At 41.2% G+C, this 19,170-nt stretch overlaps 1 protein-coding gene across 1 annotated transcript; it reads left to right on the top strand.

Annotated features, from left to right (window-relative positions):
* The first annotated feature begins 1,600 nt into the window (after nucleotides 1–1,600).
* On the top strand, nucleotides 1,601–14,665 carry kcna1b (potassium voltage-gated channel, shaker-related subfamily, member 1b). The gene is made up of 2 exons (XM_085137011.1): nucleotides 1,601–2,479; nucleotides 2,771–14,665. The coding sequence occupies exon 2, from the start codon at nucleotides 2,941–2,943 to the stop codon at nucleotides 4,429–4,431; it is 1,491 nt and encodes a 496-aa protein (XP_084993137.1). The 5' UTR covers nucleotides 1,601–2,479; nucleotides 2,771–2,940; the 3' UTR covers nucleotides 4,432–14,665.
* The last annotated feature ends 4,505 nt before the right edge of the window (nucleotides 14,666–19,170 follow it).

Raw genomic sequence — 19,170 nt, 5'->3', positions numbered from 1 at the left:
ATTTTCAGCACAACCTTATATATCTGAAATTTGAGTAATTTTTTCATTTTGGCATACTATATTAGCACAGTTGATCTAAATTCGGACAAAAAATTCAAAATCCGAGTAGAAAAAGGTTATATTTTTTACTGTAAAATCCACAAACATGTTAAATGAATCATTTTCATAACTTGAAATGCAAATAGAAATTGTACATTTCTAAAAATTATGCACAAGTTTTGCAAACAACAAAGTTATATGGTACTATTTACCTAAAAATGCAGCCAAGGCCTCAGGCGTTTTTTATATAACCATTTAAATCTATTTACAGAACAATCAGGTGTGCTGCATCAAATAAGAAGGCACACAAATTATTTGTGCCAGTCCAAAAAATGTAGTTTGTGTTCAGTATAAGACAGGGGAGAACACCTAAACCCTGCAGGTCTGACAGCAGGAGGTGCATCAGTCCAGTTTTCCATGTGGGAACAGAGTTTACACTGGAATCTGCCTTTGACGGCTTTTTTTTGGAGAAAATATGAAATTCAGCAGTATAAATGACACACAATACAAGACAATAACTACACAACAAACTAACTATAGCCTCCAAACACGCTAAACGTCACTAATGTCTCACGTATGAAAACTCGCTCTCTCTCTCTGTCTTTCGCTCGCCCGCTTTCTGTCGCGGGTGTCACTCCTAAAAACTTCCCCTTCTCCCTAAACAACCAAATGTCACATGTTTGCCATATCATTTTTTTGATTGGCTGACATGGTAAAATCTAACACCAATAGGGAAGGGATGTTTTTTCTTTTTCTTTTTTCACTGGCAAGCAGAGAGTGTTTGCTAGCGCTGTCTGTAGAAAACGCCGTTTTTACCGTCCTTCCCGCTGTAAACACCACTGTTTTGTCCAGAAAAAAACATTGTGTGTATTTTTTATCACAACTCTGGTTTTACGTGGCCCATCGACACAATTCAAAAACTGGTACATAGTTTGAAGTCTGCACTTTCGACCCAAGTTGAAATGGAGACTCTGACTTACTGCATCTTGTAGCTGTGTTGTCTTAAATTGGTCATGTGATTTTGACTGCGGCCTGGTGACCCCCCAGGGGGTTAACATATTTTAATAGTCAAATTATTTTATTAATCTGATTCTTAGTTTTTAACATAATAGCCTTTAAGTTGATCATTGGCAAGTTTTCCATTGTTTTCTGTAAGCTAAATATTTTTGAGGGTCTCTGTCATTTTAGCTGCTAGAACAGTTTGTTTCAAGTAATTTAGATGTTGACTGTAAATATATGATGATTAAATTCTTTTGTATTTTCGATCTTTGAAATAAAATTCAGGATGCTTTTACTTCCCCCCCCTGGATTTTGTTTTTGTAATTCATTCCACTTTGTTGGTGAGTTTCTTTTCTTGGCATTAATGAGCTTCCATACCTGATGGTGATAATTATATTTCCTCTCATGTATGAGGCTCTCTGCGTGTTTAAATAAAGTTGTTTTTTTATTCTTGATTTTTCTCTGTTACACAGTCAGAGCAGATGAAGTCTGCTGATTTTTCTCTGTCTCCATAGCAACACGGGGGTATTTACACCAGCATGCAGGTCTGACTGTCGCAAACTGCTCAGCAGCCAATTACAGAGGCCAGTTTGATCCTCTGCAGATTCCTGCAGTCAAACCTGAGACCTGCTCGCTGTGAGACACCTGCAGCACAAACACGTCGAACTGGTTACATAACCCATGATGCAGTGCGCTTCTTTCGCTCTCGTTCCTGCCGTTGTGGGGCGCGTGTCCGCGGATCCTTCATGTGGATTTTAGCGGAACTTGACGGACAGGAGCCGAGCAGCTCAGCTCGACCTGCTGCACGACTCTCCGCTGTTTGTGCGCACATTCAGGACCGGAGCACCTGCTGGCTTTTACAGTCTGTCTGCACTGCGTCGAACCCCCCCTCCTCCTCTTCCTCACTCCCCTCCCTCCCTCTGTCGCTCACTTATTTTCTCCCTCTCCCTCTCTCTGTCTTTCTCCTCATGAAATCCTGCAATATGCTTCCAAATTCCCGGACGCGGACTCTCTCCTGAGCCGGTTTTCCTTCAAAGCCTCGGATTTTTTTTAACCGTTTTTACCGCAGAGAAAATCACGAGAGTCTCTGAGTGCGGATGCTGCTGCAGTGCCAAGTCCTCCCAGTCTTCCCCTTCAGACTGAGAGCCAGCTCTTCTTGGGAGTTCTATCTTTTTTTCCAGCATGATTTTAAGAAATTGTCAGTCAGGATTTTTGCTGTCTGAAGCCTACTCCTTCTCTTCTTTCTCCTCCTCCTCCTCTCTCTGCGGGCTTCTCCGATCGACGCTGAAAATCTACACCAAGAGGATACGGATGTTGACCAAGACAACATAGTCTATTAATATTTCAGAGCTACTGTAAAGCGATATTAAACCCCAGGTTGTGGCGGGTGGCTGGGGAAGGTGCACAGGATCTCCATCTGCTGCTCTCCAGCTCTGCTCAGGTGGGTTTTATCTGTCATCTTCATCACTTGGATTCGGGTTGAAACTGTGTGTTGGTGTGAAGGTGAAAAGCTTTTCGTGGCTGAAGGCTGAGTGATGTGCGCAGTGGGGCTGCAAACTCGAGTACTGATGTATGCGGTAAAATTACAGCAGATGCAGCGCGGCTTCTGGAGGTGCTGCAGGATTTTTTTTCTTCCCTCTCAACAACAGGAAGCTCTCCAGCCAATGAAATGTGTCTGCGGTGAAATAAAACCATGTTTGAGTGACGGCATGTCATTTTTTCTGTCTTTCAGGTGAGAAAAAAGAGATGTGATGGCGATAGTGCTGAGGATGATGATGATAATGGAGAGGGAGGTTCTCCACAGCTCCTGGCCGCAGTAGGAGCTTCTCCACTCCAGCCTACCGCCTCCTTCTCTCCTCTACACCTAAACTTCCTCTTTCTCTCCTCCACCCGGCAGGAAGGATGACTGTGGTGTCCACAGAAAACATGGACGAGACTTCCACCCTGCCGGGTCACCCGCAGGACCCCTACCCGCCTGATGATGACCACGACAACCATGACTGCTGTGAGCGGGTGGTTATCAACATCTCAGGGCTGCGCTTCGAGACCCAGCTGAAGACCCTCGCCCAGTTCCCAGAAACCCTACTGGGGAACCCTAAGAAGAGGATGCGCTACTTTGACCCCCTTCGAAACGAGTACTTCTTTGACCGGAATCGCCCGAGTTTTGACGCCATCTTGTACTATTACCAGTCAGGAGGACGGCTGAGGAGGCCGGTCAACGTGCCGCTGGATATGTTCTCAGAGGAGATAAAGTTTTATGAACTCGGTGCTGAGGCAATGGAGAAGTTTCGGGAGGATGAGGGGTTTATTCGGGAGGAAGAGCGACCTTTGCCTGAGAACGAGTTCCAGCGGCAGATCTGGCTCCTCTTCGAGCACCCAGAGAGCTCGGGGCCAGCTCGGGGTATCGCCATTGTCTCGGTGATGGTCATTCTTATTTCAATAGTAATTTTTTGCTTGGAGACATTACCAGAGCTGAAGGAGGATCCCAACGACCGGATTCGCATGGTCGGCAACACCACCATGTACTACAAAGCAAGCGTCCTCACAGACCCTTTCTTTGTGGTGGAGACGCTCTGCATCATCTGGTTTTCCTTTGAGTTGATAGTTCGGTTCTTTGCCTGCCCCAGCAAGGCAGCGTTCTTCAAAAACATGATGAACTCTATCGATATTGTGGCTATAATCCCGTATTTCATCACTCTTGGCACAGAGCTGGCCGACGACCAAGGCAACAGGGAGGGTAAGGGTGGTGGGGAGCAGGCCACATCTTTGGCCATTCTCAGGGTAATCCGTCTGGTGAGGGTGTTCAGGATCTTTAAATTGTCCCGACACTCGAAGGGGCTCCAAATTCTGGGGCAAACTCTAAAGGCCAGCATGCGGGAGCTGGGCTTGCTCATTTTCTTCCTCTTCATTGGCGTGATTTTGTTTTCCAGCGCTGTCTACTTTGCGGAGGCTGAGGAGAAGGACTCGTTCTTCTCCAGCATCCCAGATGCTTTTTGGTGGGCCGTGGTGTCGATGACAACAGTCGGCTATGGGGACATGTACCCTGTGACCATCGGAGGGAAGATTGTTGGCTCGCTTTGCGCCATAGCCGGAGTGTTAACCATCGCGCTGCCGGTGCCAGTCATCGTGTCCAACTTCAACTACTTTTACCACCGGGAGACGGAGGGTGAGGAGCAGGCCCAGCTGCTCAACGTCAGCAACCAGAACTTGGCGTCGGACACCAACTCGAGTCGCCGCAGCTCCTCAGTGGTCAGCAAGTCGGAGTACATGGAGATAGACGAGGACTTAAACAACAGCATTGACAACTTCAGGGAAGCTAACCTTAGGACTGCCAACTGCACAGCTCCCAGCCAGAACTGTGTTAACAAGGGCAAGCTGCTCACTGACGTGTGAGGCGGCATGCGACCACCGCTGTAAATATTGTAGAAATATCTGGATGCTTTATATCCATTGGTGCATTTTATTCTCATCTTTGTATTGATTAATTCAGACATTTGTGGAGACTTTAATGCACATGTGGTCAAATTATTAAAAAAAAAAAAGAAAAAGAAAAACATTTGTTTGGCAATAGTACAAAAATCTGCAGGTTCGGGGAAACATTTGAGAAATTATTGACAAAGTTTAGTAACTTGCACCCTTCGATTTTCTAATGGTCTAAACATTAAATGGAAGCTTCGCTAATTTTACTTTTAGTCAAGGATTTCCATCGACTGTATATAAAAATATGGATGAAAGGTATAAAGAGTGAAGCTAGTGCTGAGGTGGCTTAAACCTGCATTCCTTCTTCTGCAGCGGTTGAGCCCTCTTTGAGAAGTCTATGAGAAAATGAGCCTACTGCTTACCTGATTTCTCAGTTCAGCAATATTTTCCTGATGAGTTTATGGTCTCAGTTGCTGGTTTCACGTCTTACTGATTAAAACACTTTGGAAATTACGGTCCTGTTCGAGTCATATGGGACGATAAAAGAGGGGCGGAGCTAGAACAGAGCTTCCTCGTGACTATCTGAGCGTGTCCCTCGGTTCCTCATTCATTTCAGATCTCATGCTCCATGTTCAGATTCCAAACTGGCTTCAAACGAGGCTTCACAAAACAAAGCGTGCCATCGTCACACTGGCTACATCCATCTTTTATATACAGTCTCAGAAGTTAGTTTAAATGTCTCAACTTGTCAGTTTATCTACACTAAATTTTGTGGTAAAAACTGGACCTGTGGAATTTAAAGATATGAAAAGGCTGCAAAACAGATACCCACATTGCATCCTGGGAAATGCAGTGTTTTGTCCCAAACTAGAGATGGAAAAGTAAGAGTATTTCTTCTTCCTGTTTTATATCACTTTTAGCCATTCTTCCAGCTCAGTGTAAAAAGAAAACACATCCTTTTGGAAGGGAAACTCTCACCTGATGGAGTGCACCTTTATCAGAGTTATTACGGTAATATCCTCTTATAATAATTACGATTTAATTTAGGATGAATTAAAAGAAAAACTTTAGAGCAAAGCAATACAACTTTTATCTGTGCTGCACTGTTTGACAAAGAGATATTACGCCACAGAAAAAATGGATCAAAAGTAGGTTTAAAAGTAACAGAAAAGATTCAGAAAGTATCAAAAGCAAGCTAAGACAATGACATATATGCAAGGCATATATTGTGAATTTAATAGTAGAAATGACTAACTGTACAATAATGAATCAAATGTCTTCCCGACACCTGCCAAGTTTTGTGCAACAGACCGAACTTTCAGGAAAAAAAAGGAACAGAAAAACAAATAATTAAAGCCCAACTGAGATTCGAAGAACGATTTCCTCCCTGAAGAAACGCTTTCTGCGTGGATTATTTCAGGTGTGTCTTTCTGCGGCACATCCAGGGAAAGTTTGGAAAATGCGACGCCGGATGTAGACCCCGGCTTTTCAGGCACCTTATCAGAGATAAACAGGAAGCGTGCCGAGCCTTGTGAAGGATTACGTGCATCGCTGCTGCTGCTATGGGTCGGCTGGAGGTTCCCTGTATGATGCCATGCAACACTCCTTTATATAGAAGCATGTGGAGACTCTCTTCTCTCTTATATCGGCATGCACAAGACGTTACCTCATTTTATTTCTACATTCTTCTGTGCGTCGAGCTCCATCTCCCGCTCCTGGATTTTTTCTCTCATTTGTTTTCACCAAAAGTGCACTGGCTGCTTATTCTTATCATTTCAGTTGTTTCAGAGCATTTAAGTGTTGAATGTTTAAGGGAACAGGAACTCTTCTTCTTTTGAAGATTATGGCATGTCAAAATACTAAAGCATTATGGCCTAATTAGCTATGGTATAGCTACGTATATTCAATGCATGACGTCAGTATTAAATTGCTTGCAGTTGGGAGGGACCTGGGGAGGTGGAGGATGATGATGATGATGTGTGTTCTCATTATTGTCGCGCTAAAGACAGAATTTGGTGCATGATGGAGCTAAACTGTCGGAGGGAACAAATCTCGTAAAAAAGAAGAAAAGAAAAACAAATTAAGAAAAAAAATGAGATATAGCCGATGATCTCTAAAAAAAAGATCTCATAAATTCCATCCTCCGTTTTCATTTGTTTAAAGCTTCGATCTTGGAGTGCATGGGATCATTTCATGTGATTTATGACCCCAAGAAGGAAAGCAGTAATATTTAACAAATTTCATAGATATATCTATAATTAGCGTCTTAGTGCCTTGAAGCCCTTCTTGTTCTAAAATTGACTGAAGTGCCTCCCGTTCCAAGAGAAAATCAAAGAGCTTACTGTGTGCAGCTTCTCCTGCCATAAAGATGCACTGCTCCCTGCACTTATGGAACTAAACACAGATGAACCCACATGTTCAGAATTTAGTCCTGATTCCTGGGCCTAAAAAACACAAAGAAAAGCTTTCTGGGATGATGACACACAGTATTCGTGCAGGAAAGTTCAAATATGGATCATTTAAGATTTCCTTATTTTTGGTACATTTAGAGTTTGATGGTATGTATACCACACGGACACTCAGCCCTTCCAGATATTACCCATTAGAAAAGTAACATGGAGGTGATGTGTTGGATGTTCAGATGGAGTGACTGTTGAAGGACGGGAGCTGCTCAGCTGGTTCAATTAGAACAGGACAGAAAGGTCAAACAGCTCGATATAATAGAAAGTCATGAAGGAAATGGTCAGAAACCAAGGCTGACAGTTTGAGGATGGTGACCCTCATGCTGGTGCAGTAGATCTGTGCATAGGTGTATAAAGAGGGATATTATAGAGTGATTGCCATGTGTAAAGTCCTTCTTACAATAGATATGAGGAAAGAGGCAATCGGTGATCGGGTGATGAGGTGTGATGAGCAGAGAAAGAGCAGTGAAGAGCTAAACCCTGCGGTGAGGGTGCCTCTGTCATAGTGTCGTAGTTTGCATGTTGTCTGAAGGTTCCTACAGACTGATCTGATCTGTGCCCATATCTGTAGTCAGAGCACATAAGCTTCAGGTTTAAATTAGTAGTCTGGACTCTGCTGCTGAAGGCTGGATAGGCTTTGGTTGGATGTAGGTACCCTCCTCTGTGCACAGCAAAGAGGGATTATAACAGCACCGTCATCCACCATCATCCAAACACTGAGGTGGTGTTTAACCCCCCACTCGAGCTCCGAGCCTTCGAGAATAAAAGCTGAGCACCACTAAAGTTCTTCCTGCTGCCTTAACCTTTAAATGACTTAACATCAGTTCTTCCTTTAATTCTTCACATGAATGCTAAAAGAAGGCACTTCAATCAGCTGCTAAGGGAGCAAAATACCTATTCAGACACATGAAACTAATGAAATTAGTTTCTTATTTATACCAGCTAACTGCACAGAACTGTATACACAGATTAAGGTAACAAACATTTTTAAATAGCCACAGAAACAACACAGAAAAATACATTTAAAATAGCTTGTGATCAATAACTGGTGCTAATTATGGCTCATTATTCTCACTTTTTTTTAAAGAACTAAAATTAATTTGGAGGAAAAGTCAAAAAAGTGACAGCTCAAAGACCACTTTGTTAGGTACACCTTTGAAATCTAGAGTCATACCTTTCCTGCCTTTACAAAAACCGCCATGTAAAACAGGTGATGATTTCTGTTTATTACAAAGCTCTTTCTCAATTATGTCACATTTTTTAGATTTTACAGGTGTACCTGGGTTTTAGCGCAAAATGCAGATTTTGTGGTTTCACCAAAAAAAGTACCTCACTTTCAGAGAAATTTCTTAAAAATCTACCAATTATTGGCAATCTGTGAATACAAACATGGCGTGGGCGTCCTCGATGAAGTTAGGGCTTCAGCTGAGGCACAAAAACGAGCGTTAGGGAGCCTATGAACTGAACAGAACAGCAGAACACTGCCACCTTCTGATGCCGGGGACCAAAAACTGCTGGAGATTCGACCAGAGTCTTTGGAAAGAGTAAAAACTGCAGAGAACGATACTTCTGTCATTGATCTGCAACACCTTCACCTGCCTCTAGTCACTGCCGTGTTTGTGATGCTTTTTACTAAGCTCGTCCTGAGTGAGCGTGAAAGGAAAAAAGCCTCTGCCTGTGTGTGGATGATGGTGGATCTGACCTCAGTGTTTCCTCTGCAGAGCGTCTGAACATTACCACGGGCGTTAGTCACTCAGCACGCCAGCAAAATGGCACTGCTGTTCGTACAGGGGAGAACCTGCCTGTGTCAGGGAAGACTGCTGTGATATTTTTTTCTGTTAAAACATTGGCTTTAATTCCACACGGTCAAATTTTAGTGACATTAACAGCTGTAAGTTATTAATCATCACTTTTAGTGTTACAAAATGTTTTAGAAATGTTTTAGACTGGACATCAGAGGAAACACAGGCTTCATTTTTGGTTAGCTGGGAGCGTTTATAACTCACTCGAAGTGATTTGAGACAAGGCTTAAAATGTCATTAATAACTGTCCAATCACAGGCTCTTGGCGTGGGAAGCCTCGCGCCTGAAGTTTCCTTAACTTTTAGAAGGTACTGCCACAACTTTTCCAGTACTGTGCCGGTGTTTTTTGTTCAGTTTGTAAGGCCGGCCCACTCTGCTGTGGTCGCTATAACGACATTCTGACTCGTGCTTATTTCACAGAAATACGAACATGAATGTTATCAGGTTTCTCTGGTGGGAAAATATCAAGGATAAAAATGCTGGATTTTGATCCTTATTCTCACTTCAGATAAAAAACACCTGCAGACTTTCAGGCTGCTGTTACATTTGAAGCTGAACCTCAGAGTCAGAGCAGCAGTGACCCGAGGAGTCCTCTGCAGCCACTCACACAGCTGTTTTCACTCAAGTCTGTGTGGGCATGTGCAGACTGGACCTGGGACCAACAACATTAATCACTAAAAAACTAAACAGAGAGTTCAAGTTAATCAATTAATTATTTATTTATGTAACTACCATGCTTTAATTATTATTGTAGGAAAATGTATATGTGGTGCCATATTTTACTCATCAGTCTGCACTTAGTCACAAAACGAAGTTAAACGCAACACACAAGATTATATTTATGCTTTCTTGGCTATTAACCTTGAAAACACAAACTATTATTAATGTGAAAAAGACTACATAATCTGAAACATGCATGGTGGTATTTTCAGGTAACTTTTTCCATAAGATGCAGAAATTAAAACGTGTCTAATTTTGCATGCGATAATCTCGTTCATACCAAAACAGTTTGGACAAATTCCAGGCTGGATGAAAGATGAATTTAAAAATGAATAGCTATTAGACACTAATAATCTGTGCACAAAGTGTGTTTGTGTGTGAGAGAGAATAATTCTAATTTATTCATGCACATGAACAGTTTCAGCTTAGCACGATGTATACAAGCACAATAATGTTGTTTATGGATAAACTGAGAGAAGTCTTGTTGTGTGCAGAATTATACATTACAAGAAGAGTTTACAGAAGTGTCTCCCTGCAACTCTGAGATGTTGCTGACAAGAAAACGTGTTAATGATCTGATTTGACATCATGGTGATAAAAGAGCCTTCTTGCGTGCTCCAGCATTTTTATCACAAGCAAACTGGAGTCTCTCTTGTGCACTCAACTATCATCCATTTATAAAAACAACAAACAAAAAAAGCATCTATTTTCAGCCCTGCCTGTGATTAGAATTAGATTCAAATTATTATTTGATGTCTTTTTGTCGAGAAGTTGTCTTATTGCTACACGATACTGATAAGAAAAATTGTTTTCTTGATGCAAAAATGTTTGTATTTTGTGTCACAGTTACTGATTTCCAAAATTCTTATTTTAAGATTAACTTCTGGCACAGAGCACAGCTTCATTTGGGACTCTTCTGCTTCCTGAAGCTTTAAATTTATTGCTGCTGTGAGTGATGGAACATCAGGAGGAAGGTTTATTGTGCGTCTCGGCTGTGTGTCATCATCCTTTTACCTTTAAGGCTTGTCTTATAAACTGCCGAAGAAAAAAAATCCCTTTAACATTTCAGTCTGATGGAAAAATTAATGCATGCAACGAAGGTGCTACGTTTTAAACATGCAGTATGTTCTAGGGAGCAAAATTACAAATTCCACATGTTTTTAAAGGAAGGATCGCATTCAAAATGTCTATATTTTTTCTTAACAGCTGTTTAAATTTGTGATGACATCCAACATCAGGGTGATCGGTCGTCTTCTTGTGGTTTGAAATTCTGTTTGTTCATACTTGTTTACCGCAGGCCAGAGTTAGAGACATATCTGCACCCGAATGGACCAAATCATCATCAGAGCAGCTAAACACACGGATGGTACACAAACATTTTCTAGATTAAAGCTCATGTGTTTGGAGAGATTTTATTGTGTGTAGTTATTTTTAGAACCTTTATCATTTGGTTTTGCAGTAGCGAGGAAGAGAAACAAGTTTCCTTTCAAATTAAAGTCCAGTTTTTATAACTACTGTAAACAGAATTTATTTAAGAAGCTTCCAGCTGCCATGCGCAAACCGATCAATTAATTAATTTGCAGATGACAACATTAAATGAACTGCAGAGCAACCAGTTTTATTCTATCTGTGTTTTCATTACAGGATGTTTGATTTTTTACAAATATTATTCGGACTGCTGACTCAAGCCATCACTGCAGAGTTTCTCCGCCTTGAGGAGATCGTATATCCGTATCTGTGTATTTAAGACTGAGTTATTACAGAAAGTGTTGTGCAAACACAGAGTGCAGGAAGCAAGAAATCAGTTGTTGGAACATTACCGACTGTGATTGTTTCCATTCCATTAAAATCAGACATTAAGAGTCTTTACTAATTATTGATGAATACCAACATCTGTGGGGTTTGTGGTGAAGATTCTTTCTAAATTGAATATCTCTGGAGAATTTTTCAGCAATATTTAAGCTTTTTATTTCCACTGAATTAAGATGGAAGAAGGAATTTTCTTTAAAATTGAAACTTCAAGGAGAACATAATGAAAATTATAGGTTAATCAGTTATGAAAAAAATAACTATAGTTTATGTTTTAATTTTGCAACATTAAAGTTAATAATTAATCTTGACCTTTGAATGACTTTTAGTGAATGACCTTATGTAGCTGATGAAGGGTTGATGCCTGTAATCATCTGGAAGGGGGCACAAATTGAAACTTCCTTGTGAAAGTTCACCATTGCATTTTTCAGCCTTGAAAATTCAAATATCCAGACATTCACAACTGATTTTAAATTATATTCTGACCATAAAAGTGAGTCAAGCCTTCAAAATGAAGAAAAAATGTACATCACAATTTACAACAGTTAACCCAACAGATTTTGGGTTGAGAAACTCTGTCTTATGTCATGTTCCATAGGTTTTTGTGATATTTAAAAAGCCATGACGCAAGTGAAAATGATTCTTATGATGCAGAATTATAAAAGGTATGTAAATGTGTTTCATGGATTTTTGGAAAAAATGTGATTATGTGCTGATGTTTTTTGTCAGCACTGCAGTGTAAAGAGAAGGTGCATGGATGAGTGAAGACTGAACTGCATGAACTTAACATTAACATAAATTTATGCTGGTGGAGATATATTTTTGCTTAAACAAACACTCGAATGATTGTTTGTCTTTTTAGAAACTCATAAAAAGATTTCCAGCTGGTTACTTTGGGACGAATTATGTTCGGCTTAACATTTAGCTTAAGTAAGTCTGTTCCCTCTTAGTCTCAAGCCAAAGTCATCATTTACAAAATAATATGATAAACGTACTTGTTTCCCCTTTGCTGGGGTGCTGAGATCCTCCTTGAACTCCGCAGTCATCAACATCGCAATACGTCTGTTTTATTCTGCTTTTATTGCTTTTTTAATCTTAAAGGCTCTTACTGGAGAGCACAGCGTTTGTCATTTGTTGTTGAGGCATAGTCTGTAACCTATGCAAGGTTAGTCAACGACATATGTCCATTCTGATTATCGTCATATAACAGCAGTTTCAATAAATCTTCAAAGATGAACCAGTTCCTGTGATTCATTTAAAAGCACTCCATGTGGACTGTTTGTCAGTAAGGTGAAATTTCCTTTGCAGACGACCAACCCGTTTATGTATTTTTACAATCAGTTTAATAGCTTCTCATGTAAATACCACAAAGCCACAGTTAATGACCTAAAGACACTTGAATAAACACATTTATCTACATTTCTCATGAAAACTATGATGGTGGTCTAGTAGAAGCAAAATCACTTACAGAGCAACAGCTCTACTGATTTCTCTACTGCTAATTTCACATGATATAAGTGGTGGAAATGAGCTTCCTTCAACGCGTATCTGGTCTCTAGCCTCAGAGATATGGTGAGGAGCTTGGTGATTAGGATGAGACTCGGAGTATAGCTGCTACTCCTCCACGTCAAGAGGAGCCAGTTGAGGTGGTTTGTCATCTGACCATCACATCACCTGGTGATGTGATACAAGCATTTCCAACTGAGAATAGATCGCAGGGTAGACGCAGAACAGTGGTGGGACTTTATTTCTGGATTGGTTTGGGAATGCATTGATGTTCCTCCAGAAGAGCTGGAGGTGGCTGTGAGATCTGTCTGTCTCTGTTTTGACTGCCTCCAACAGGAACTAGACCTGCATTGGCATCAGAAAATGGATGGATGGATTATGTTTTATCAGCTTGTACTGTTTTTAAGGAGCTTTCTAAAATAGCAGATGGCAGGTGATATACACCAGCTTTTTACAGTTTTAAATGTCTGGAATTAAATAACGTTGGAAATAATAATTCATTTGCTGCTGTCGTTGGTAGAGTTAGTCTGAACTAATTTACAAACTTGAAAATTACAATGTTCAAATTTGCTGTGTTTTATCAGTTCATCATATCTTATGTTAGAAGCACAGGCTCCTTTGAAGCTGTGCAGTGTTTGGAAAGCTCAGTGTCAGCACTTTGAACAGTGTAATATAATATCTCTGCACATTTTTTCATGCCTGGGAGTCAATTACACTTGAGCACAGGATCAACACGAGCAAAGTCAAACTCCAGGAACAAATGTTGCAGAAGAGCAGCAGCACGTGTAGATGTGACCGCTCTAAAATAGCTTGACATGTGAAGCAGCTCATAGAGTCCAAAAGAGATCCTGCTCCACATCAACACTCAGATCACTGTGATGAAAACAAGCATAGAAATGTGATACAAAAAGTCTCAAACATTTATCCAAAAACATGCAACAGAACGCTTTATAGACTCTAATGACATGGAAGCTTGTTTGTTAGAGTCTACAAAACCTGTTTTATTCAGTACTGTCTGTGCCAATTAAGATTAATAAAAGGAAAAATGATAATGGAAGTGAATAAAGGAAGATGGAAAGTCAAATGAATTAAAATAAGTCGAAGTAAACGAAAGGTATAAACAAATAAAACCAACTTTCAATGAACAAAGACTGATAAAAGAAACAAGCTTTGACAAAAGAAAATAAAGACATAAGATGAAGAAATGTCAGGAAAGATGAAAGGAAATAGGAAAAAACAACACAAGACAAGGAGTGTTAACGGTAGAAGACAAAATTCATATGGAAGGAAAAGTGGTGGAAGTTAAGGGAGGAAACTAAAAAGAAAATAAAAAGGGGAAAGGAGTACACATAGGAGTAAAGAAAAAAAAGTTAAGCGAGAAAACAACATGATAGGAAAGCAAACAAAAACAGAATAACAGAAAACTGCTAAATAGGAAAAATGAAATAAGAAAGAAGGGAAAATATATGTTAAAGAAAATAGAGCAGGAAAGGAAAAGAAAGGATAGGAAAGTGACAAACATGAGGGGATTTATTTTACATGCTGGAGATATGAAGATGTCAGTAATGCAATGTTTTCCTGTGTGGAGTGCTGCCGGCCTGGTGGAGGGCCGGTGTCTGTGCTGTTTGCTGTGCAGGATTTGTTTGTGTGGAGCTGTTTGAGATGCTGCTGCGAGTTGTATTCTTAGCTCGGTAAGAATAGCTCCTCTGTGACTCAGATTGTTCGGTGCAGCCCACAGAGCAGCTTCTCATGAGGACAGTATGGAGTCTGTACGGTAAAACGCTACGGACTCTAGCTTTAAGGTCACCGGCACTGCAGCAGGACTCACAGTTTGACTCACGGATGTCCTTAAGCTCAAATACTCTTCCTGTTTGTCGTGCCTCTTTTTTCTTCTTGGCCTTTTTGTTTTTTTAAACTTTCCATTGTTTTTGTTTTCTATTGCTTCCTTTCCTTCCCTATTTTCCACTGAGTTTCTTGTTTGCCTTTCACATCTTTTCATTTTGCTTCCCATCTTTTCCTTTAGTTTCTTTTTTTACCTGTTTTTTCACTTCCTTTCAAATTTAGTTTTTCTTTCCTTTCCCCTTTACTTCCTTTCCACTTCCATTGCCTTTCATGTCATTTATTTCTTTTCTTATTTTACCTTCTTTTCTGTTCTTCAGTCAGAGAGTTACCTGACCTACAGCTGACTGGATTTGGGGATGTAGGGTTTCTTTTTTTGTTTGTTGTTTTCCAGATTTGTAATCAGGAAAACAAATATTCCCATAAATGTTGGACTGATCCTGTTACACAGTGTGGAGCATCTCTCGGTTACTCATCTGCTCCATGTCTCCACTGGATGTAAATAATGATAATTTTCCTGACACTAATTCCTCCACCATTTTTATAAGAGTTTTTTGGGTTTGTGTGTTTGCATGAATCATACCGATGCTGGAGACCACTGCGGCATACAGTAAATGTTAGTGTGTGTGCTGAAAATGAGAAGAGCCATTTCTGTATATATGGAGACAGAGAGGCAGCCTGGGGCAGAGTGCATGTTAGGTTAGTGTGGGTGGATGCAGAGGGAGATCCAGAGGAGAAAAAACACTACAGAAACAAAGAGAAAGAGAAGGAAACAGGGCAGAGGAGGAGGAGGTAGACAACCAAACACTGAGAGGTCTGCTATTTGTGGAAAGAGGAGAAAGTGAGATGCAGCAATGGATAAAAGAAAAAGTTTGAGAGTGATAGATTTAGTTACATTGCACATGAAGCTCTGTTAGAGTCCTGGAATAATCCATCTGCTGCTGCTTTTTCTTATTGTTTATGTTTGATTGAGGTTCTTGGCCATGAAGAACATTCTGGTGACCCTGGATAATGTTCTCTAATGATGAAGAACATCCTGAACTGTTACAGATCCTTGGATACATCCAAACATTAGCCTATGGGGCTGAAAAATAAAGGCCCCAAGCCTTCAGTTTCTCTAACGTCCACTAGAGACTCCAGCAGTGAGTCAGTCTCCACAGACTCCCACGTAGACATGTCCAACTTTGTCTCTGCAGCTTTTCATTGACTCAGATCATGTAAGCGTGTCTTTGAGCTTGGTTTTTAAAAACTACAGCCCATGGGTTCATAGCTTTTAAATTCTTTAAAAACAAACTTGCTCTCAGCCCAACCGACATGTCAGTGTGGTTATTAATGCCCTGCAAACAGCACAGCAGCAGAATGATGACCAACCTCCTGCTGTGGGTTGATCATCTCAGACATTGTAGCTAGCCACCAGATAGCACATCATTATGCAGGGTGCATCAAAAGGAATCATCATGATTTCACGATTTATTTGTAAAGTGATGCACATAGAAGCTTGCACTAAGATTTGACATCAATCACTGAATATACAGTGTTTCCATCATTACCAGTGAACAGTTGCAGAATTAAAGCTCTTTGAAATCAAATGATTCTTTTTGATACACTCTCCGACTTTAGCAGCTCTTCAGACATCATTAGGGTTTATGTCCAAGGTTATAGCATAGCTGTACGGTACCTCGGTCAGCTAACGTGTAATACAAGATTTATACTTCTGTTTTAAATCCATGCCATAGGTAAGTGGTAACCAGACACCCTTCTGAAACTTTATGCCACAACCTGAAATGTAGAAATGAAGTTACATGTCGGCCAGCAGCAGCATCAGCCACATGAGCAGGCTACACTGGAAGCTGTACTTTATAAATCTTCTTTTTATGGATGCTGGATGTTAACATCTATGGTAACAGATGAGAGAACAGCCACACAGATCGTTTTACTGGAGCTGAAAGATTTTCAACTGTTTTTAGCTCTGAGAGTTTGGTGGATTTTAGATAATAACAGAAAAGTCTTTGACCGGAAAGGGCTCATGACGTCAGACTGAAACGGCAATAAACACATTTCGATGACACAGTATAATAGGTCCAAACCCGACAGGTGACGTCTCAGTGACAATGAACATCTTTTCAATAGAATGAGACCCTCGGAAGCACAAATATATTTTACTGAGTGTTTAATGAGTTTTATGGGTTTGGGTTGGTTGCATAATAACTTTCGCTGGATAAATTTAAGGGGGTGTTTCATTTTGTGACCTTGCTGATAATGAAATACCTCGTGGTGTTTATTCACAGCTTAATTAAAATCTGGAAATAAAAATGATTTTTGGGTGTAATTGCATGGTAGAAAGGCGACTCTGTGACTCTTCTCTTATGGACGTTCCCTTAGGAAGAGGCAGAGGGCATTTATGCAGCCTTGTGATTGGTTTGTTGGTGCTTGCCAGTAACTCTCTCAAAGACAGTCAGCAACTCACAAAGAACAAAGAGTCCAAATTTAGTTCCTGGTTCTCGTCCACAAGCTGGACAGAGAGGAGAGGAAGAGGCTGAGCCAACAGCAGTTGGTAGAAGATTTATTTTGTTAAGTTCTCACAGTGGAAACAAGTTAATTATGCAGCAGCTTTCAGTATACAGGTAGTCTGAGATGATATACTCATGTGATCTGTTTCAGGACTCCTGTACAGTGAGCCTGGCTCTTATTGCTGTGCTTCTCTACAAACAAGCCTGCACATTTCCTCAAGGAACAAAACACTGAGTGTGGAGGCCGACGCTAACCACAGCCCAGCCTTTACCCAACACGGCTCTGGGGCTTGTTTCACTGTTCGCTTTAACTGTGGGCTCGCACACACACACACACACACACACACACACACACACACACACACACACACACACACACACACACACACACACCCATGCAGCTGTGTATCCCTAATTTCAGAGAACATTCACATATTAGCTTCCTGGATATTCTAACCTTAAACACTGATACTTAGTATCTAATCCAAACCTTAAAGATGTAACATGAAGACACAGTCTCAGGTGACTGAATCCGCTGTTGGGTTTTGCACTTTGCACCTTGTAACTCCAGAGCTGGAGCGTCTGCTTCTCTCTGTATCATCCATCATTTAAAAGCCCCCTTTAGAGAGCTTTGTTTGGTATCAATCATTCAGGTGTGTTGTCCGCATGCCAGCGGAGGAAGCTCACCTGACAGAGAGCAGATCTCTGCCGGACTGCGTTTAACAGACCTCTGAGAGCAGCTTTTAAGTGCCAGCTTCAGAGAAATCATCTGCTGACTGAATGTAAACAAACAGATTTCCTCCAGCACACGAGTTACAGTGATGGAGTCCATGTTGCTCACAGGGGAGTGGTGTGGGCCTTCCTCAGGCTCAGCTCACATAGCTATTCCTCGGACTTCACTCTTCTGGAGACCTCTGATGTTGATGCTGGACTCTGCTGGAGCCACACTTCCAGTCCTAAAGCTACTCTTACTGCTGGCACTACCTTCAACTTTACCTTCCACATCTGGTCCAGCTGTTCCTTCAGCCGTTGGCACTTGTCTGCTTTCTCATGCTCCTTCTTTCTCATGTTGCTGTCTGCTGGGATTTCCACATCTATCATAGCTGTGGTCTTCTGCTCCTCGTCAGCCGCAGCCATGTCTGCTTGGTTGGGCAGCAGCTGCTTGTCTGTCTGGAAATGAAGTCTCACAAGACTGTAGCCCTGCTGTTCACAACCACCTTTCGAGCTGTTTCCCATCAGGTCAGGCAAGCTTCTTCCCCCCGCTAAAAAAACTGTTTTGGTCTCTGTAGATAATTTCGTAGCGGTTTTAATAGCTCACCTGTTTAGACTTTAAACTGAGGTGTCAATATTAAGGGTGCAGGGGAGGTCGACAAATGTGTCTTTATTGCGAAAGAGTTAAGGCTTACAGTTTGCATTACTAGGGGCATGGCCTCTGACTGACAGATGGATGGTGACCCATGTGGCTGTAGCTGCTAGCTTCACCTGAACTGGATATCTGGACCGTGTTTGTGCTGTTGTAGCCTTTGGGAGCATTTTTAATGCCACCATGTGGCCAATAATATGGCTGCTGTGAGGTCACTGTACTAACAGACTGTAGGATGCTACTGAGCTCTGATTAACGGAGCTCAGTAGCTCAGTAGGTGTCTGTGTGCCATACAGGTGTGGGGATCATCAAAATCAAGCTTTAGTTAAGCTTCAGAGGAAGTGAAGAGCTGAAAAGTGACTCTGGCTTCAGTTTCCCTCTCAGGGAGGACACACATGAGTGCAGCCTGTGGACTGAGGCATGATGTCAGGATAACTCATTGCTTTTAATGTCTTTGTGATATTGTACAAGCATTAATTCCCTGATTTGATAGTCCTTTAAATGACTCCATTAACATGCTGCGTCTGTTTCTGTGTGCTATGCCTTATTTCATTCCATCCTAGGTGAATATTTGTCTTCCTTTATCACACTCGAGCTGTTTATTGTGACGGTGTGTCAGCTCTCGCTGTCTGTTTGCTGTAACAGCGACTTTTATGCTCCCCTCTTGAGATTTGATGTTGCTTTTTACAAATTCAAGCAGC

This window comes from Neolamprologus multifasciatus, chromosome 17, assembly GCF_963576455.1.
Source record: "Neolamprologus multifasciatus chromosome 17, fNeoMul1.2, whole genome shotgun sequence".
In the NCBI taxonomy this organism is placed as follows: domain Eukaryota; kingdom Metazoa; phylum Chordata; class Actinopteri; order Cichliformes; family Cichlidae; genus Neolamprologus; species Neolamprologus multifasciatus.
This window is presented reverse-complemented; position numbering and strand designations above follow the sequence as displayed.

What these genes read in the sequence shown, in the direction of transcription:
- kcna1b (XM_085137011.1), top strand. Translation starts at nt 2,941, where the DNA reads ATGACTGTGGTGTCCACAGAAAACATGGACGAGACTTCCACCCTGCCG.